Source organism: Trichomycterus rosablanca, chromosome 21, assembly GCF_030014385.1.
Source record: "Trichomycterus rosablanca isolate fTriRos1 chromosome 21, fTriRos1.hap1, whole genome shotgun sequence".
Classification (NCBI taxonomy): Eukaryota; Metazoa; Chordata; class Actinopteri; order Siluriformes; family Trichomycteridae; genus Trichomycterus; species Trichomycterus rosablanca.
This window is the reverse complement of record NC_086008.1, coordinates 20,174,846-20,177,700: the sequence shown is the minus strand read 5'-3', so window position 1 is coordinate 20,177,700 and position 2,855 is coordinate 20,174,846. Positions and strand designations below refer to the sequence as shown.

General features: G+C 42.0%; 1 protein-coding gene across 5 annotated transcripts in view; it reads left to right on the top strand.

Annotated features, from left to right (window-relative positions):
• Positions 1 to 348, top strand: part of ebf2 (EBF transcription factor 2) — a 24,100-nt gene extending 23,752 nt beyond the window's left edge. For 4 of the 5 annotated variants that reach the window (XM_063017474.1, XM_063017472.1, XM_063017471.1 and 1 more), the window contains 2 exons: positions 1 to 149; positions 260 to 348. The exon at positions 1 to 149 is cut by the window's left edge. In XM_063017474.1, the coding sequence (XP_062873544.1) occupies positions 1 to 149; positions 260 to 291 (181 nt within the window). In that variant the 3' untranslated portion in view covers positions 292 to 348. The remainder of the gene's footprint in view (positions 150 to 259) is intronic. The other variant, XM_063017473.1, reaches the window with a different exon arrangement.
• Positions 349 to 2,855: the final 2,507 nt, after the last annotated feature.

Sequence of the window (2,855 nt, the reverse complement as noted above, 5' to 3'; positions counted from 1 at the left end):
TATACCAGGCTCCAGTGCTTCTTCTTCCTTGCTTCCCTTCTCAACTTTTCCCTCAGCGGCCAAACAGAAGAGCGCTTTTGCGCCTGTCCTGAGACCCCAAGGCTCACCGTCGCCCATCTGTCCGTCCTCCGGAAGCAACGGATTTAGAGGTGAAGCCTTTTCTTCAGACGCATATTCCAATGACTAAATGACCTGTGTGCTGAATTCCGCGCCTCATTGTACGTCCATTAATAATAATCGTATCAAATTTATTTTCTAGCAATGACCGGCCTGGTCGTCCCGCCGATGTAGACGCTTCATACTCGCTTAGGCTAGCGACGTCTGCACCTCGTGACGGATCAAAACAAGACTTGTCAACCACACAAAGCTTAAAACAACGTAACAAACAGAACAATGCGTTCGCTACACGCCGACGAGCGACTGAACTCGAGAACCCTCATGCTACATACGAAGAAATGAGTTCGGCCGCAACGAGAGGATGAACTTCGGTCCACTCCGTACGACGCTTCAAGCGCCTGTTTTACAAATCAGATTCTGGGTCACATGACCGAACTCTAGAATGCAGGGTGCTTTCGAATTTCGGAAAAGAACTGGCCAAAGCTTTTCAAGGTTTTTTGCAAAGGTGGGAAACCTTGTTTACGAGAGACATTTTACATTAATATACGTAGATGTGCGATTTTTTTATTACGATTATTATTATTATTATTATTATAAAAATTTTATTTCTTAGCTTGAAAACACGGAACGTTCTACTTTTTACCTCCCAGATTTGTGAATGAAGTACCTCATATATTGACTTATTTAATGAAAAATGCTATATAAGTTATTCTTGTAGGTTCATTAATAATAAAACATGACTATTTTGATTGTATTTGTAATTGTTATGAAGCTACGATATTGTTATTATTATTATTATGTTACTATTTTATAATAATTGTTGTTAGTTCAAATGTAACACGAATAAACCACACATTTTTTTCATAGCAAAAAACGTAAGCTGTGTCTGAAATCGCATACTTCCATACTGAACAGTACGCGAAAGCAATACGCCAGAGCGGTTAGTACGTCCGAATTAGTACGTCAGACACTCACTCACTGTCTTAACCGCTTATCCAATTAGGGTCCCAGGGGGGTGCTGGAGCCTATCCCAGCTTTTCAATGGGTGCAAGGCACACAGTAACACCCTGGACAGGACGCCAGTCCATCGCAGGGCAAACACACACACACCCATTCACCTATAGGACAATTCAGTGTCTCCAATTAACCTGGGAGGAAACCGGAGCTCCCGGAGGAAACCCACCCAGACACGGGGAGAACATGCAAACTCACAGAAAGGACCCGGACCGCCCCGCTCGGGGATCGAACCCAGGACCTTCTTGCTGTGAGGTGACAGTGCTACCCCCCGGAGTAAGACAAATATTAAACATGTTATGATTGCGTACCACCCTGAATAACGGTTATGACAAAATTTGTCCGATTTTAAAATTGTTATAACTGTGGTGATGAGACGTCATGCATCACGCGACGTTGGTAAGATGTCGGACGTAGCACGTACGAGGTTGCGTGCATACTGCACACTTGCGTTCTGAAAGAGTGTACTGCTTACTGCATACTGCCTCGAATCTAGTACGTACTGCTTAACTATGCGATTTTGGACGCAGCCGTTTTTAATGTAGGACTGATTCTGATTGGTCAGGGTTATCCCAGACTGTGGACTCACTTCACATTTTGCTTATTGAAATAACGGTTATAATTGTGTAGACTATGCAGTAGATTTCACTGTATAACTTTACGACCTGAATTTAATTCCAGGTTTTTATTTATTACAGCTACGTTTTTTAGCGAAGTCTTCCACGTTTTTTCCCGCGCTGATTACCTGTGTATCACGTGATCAGGTTTAAACTGTATGTACCAGCTCATCAAATCAATAAAACATTACACATCTGATTACAACATTTCATTTCTTCTACACAAAACAAGCAGCAAAACGTAACAGGTTCCTTGTTTATACACATGCAGGATGTCCTGTGTTCTATATAAATTATATTCACTACACTATATGACCAAAAGTATTTGGACACCTGACCATGGGTTTGTGGAAAATCCAGTTTTAAAGCGTCCTCTATGTGAAGTTTGCAGCCAGCACAACAGACTCTCTCTTTTCTGAGAAGGCTTCTCACAAGTCTGTCGGAATTTGTGCCCCGTTTGGACGGTCAGTTGATGTTCCAGTTCAATTCAGAGCTGTTCAGTAGGGCTGAGGTCAGGCCACTGGAATTAGCATATGATTTCCTTTATATGGAACTGTTGTGGGGTGTCCCAATACTTTTGTCCATATACTATAGAATAGAATGCCTTTATTTGCCACATATACATATACAGGTGTACAGTACAACGAATTCTTTCTTCGTGTATTCCAGCTTGTTTGGAAGCTGGGGTCAGAGCGCAGGGTCAGCCATCGTACGGCGCCCCTGGAGCAGAGAGGGTTAAGAGTTGCTCAAGGGCCCAACAGTGGCTGCATGGCAGAGCTGGGATTCAAACTCTCAACCTTTCAGTTGATAGCTCAAAGCTCTACCCACTAGACTACCACTGTCCTATATAGTAGTATATATAGTGACTGTAGTGACTGTGTTTTGCACACTTTTCAGTATAAACAAGTTTAGACAAATAATTTTAGGTAAGGATTAAAGATGTTCTGCAGCTGTGCTATCGACCCGGCCAGGCTTCCAATATATTAAGCCTATATAGAGAAAGATGGTAGCTGTACAATTTTTATTGTTTCATCTTTCATTGTTTCTTTTGTACAATTGTGACATCAGTACGAAAAATATAACGTTAAAAAAATTCCATTCATGGAA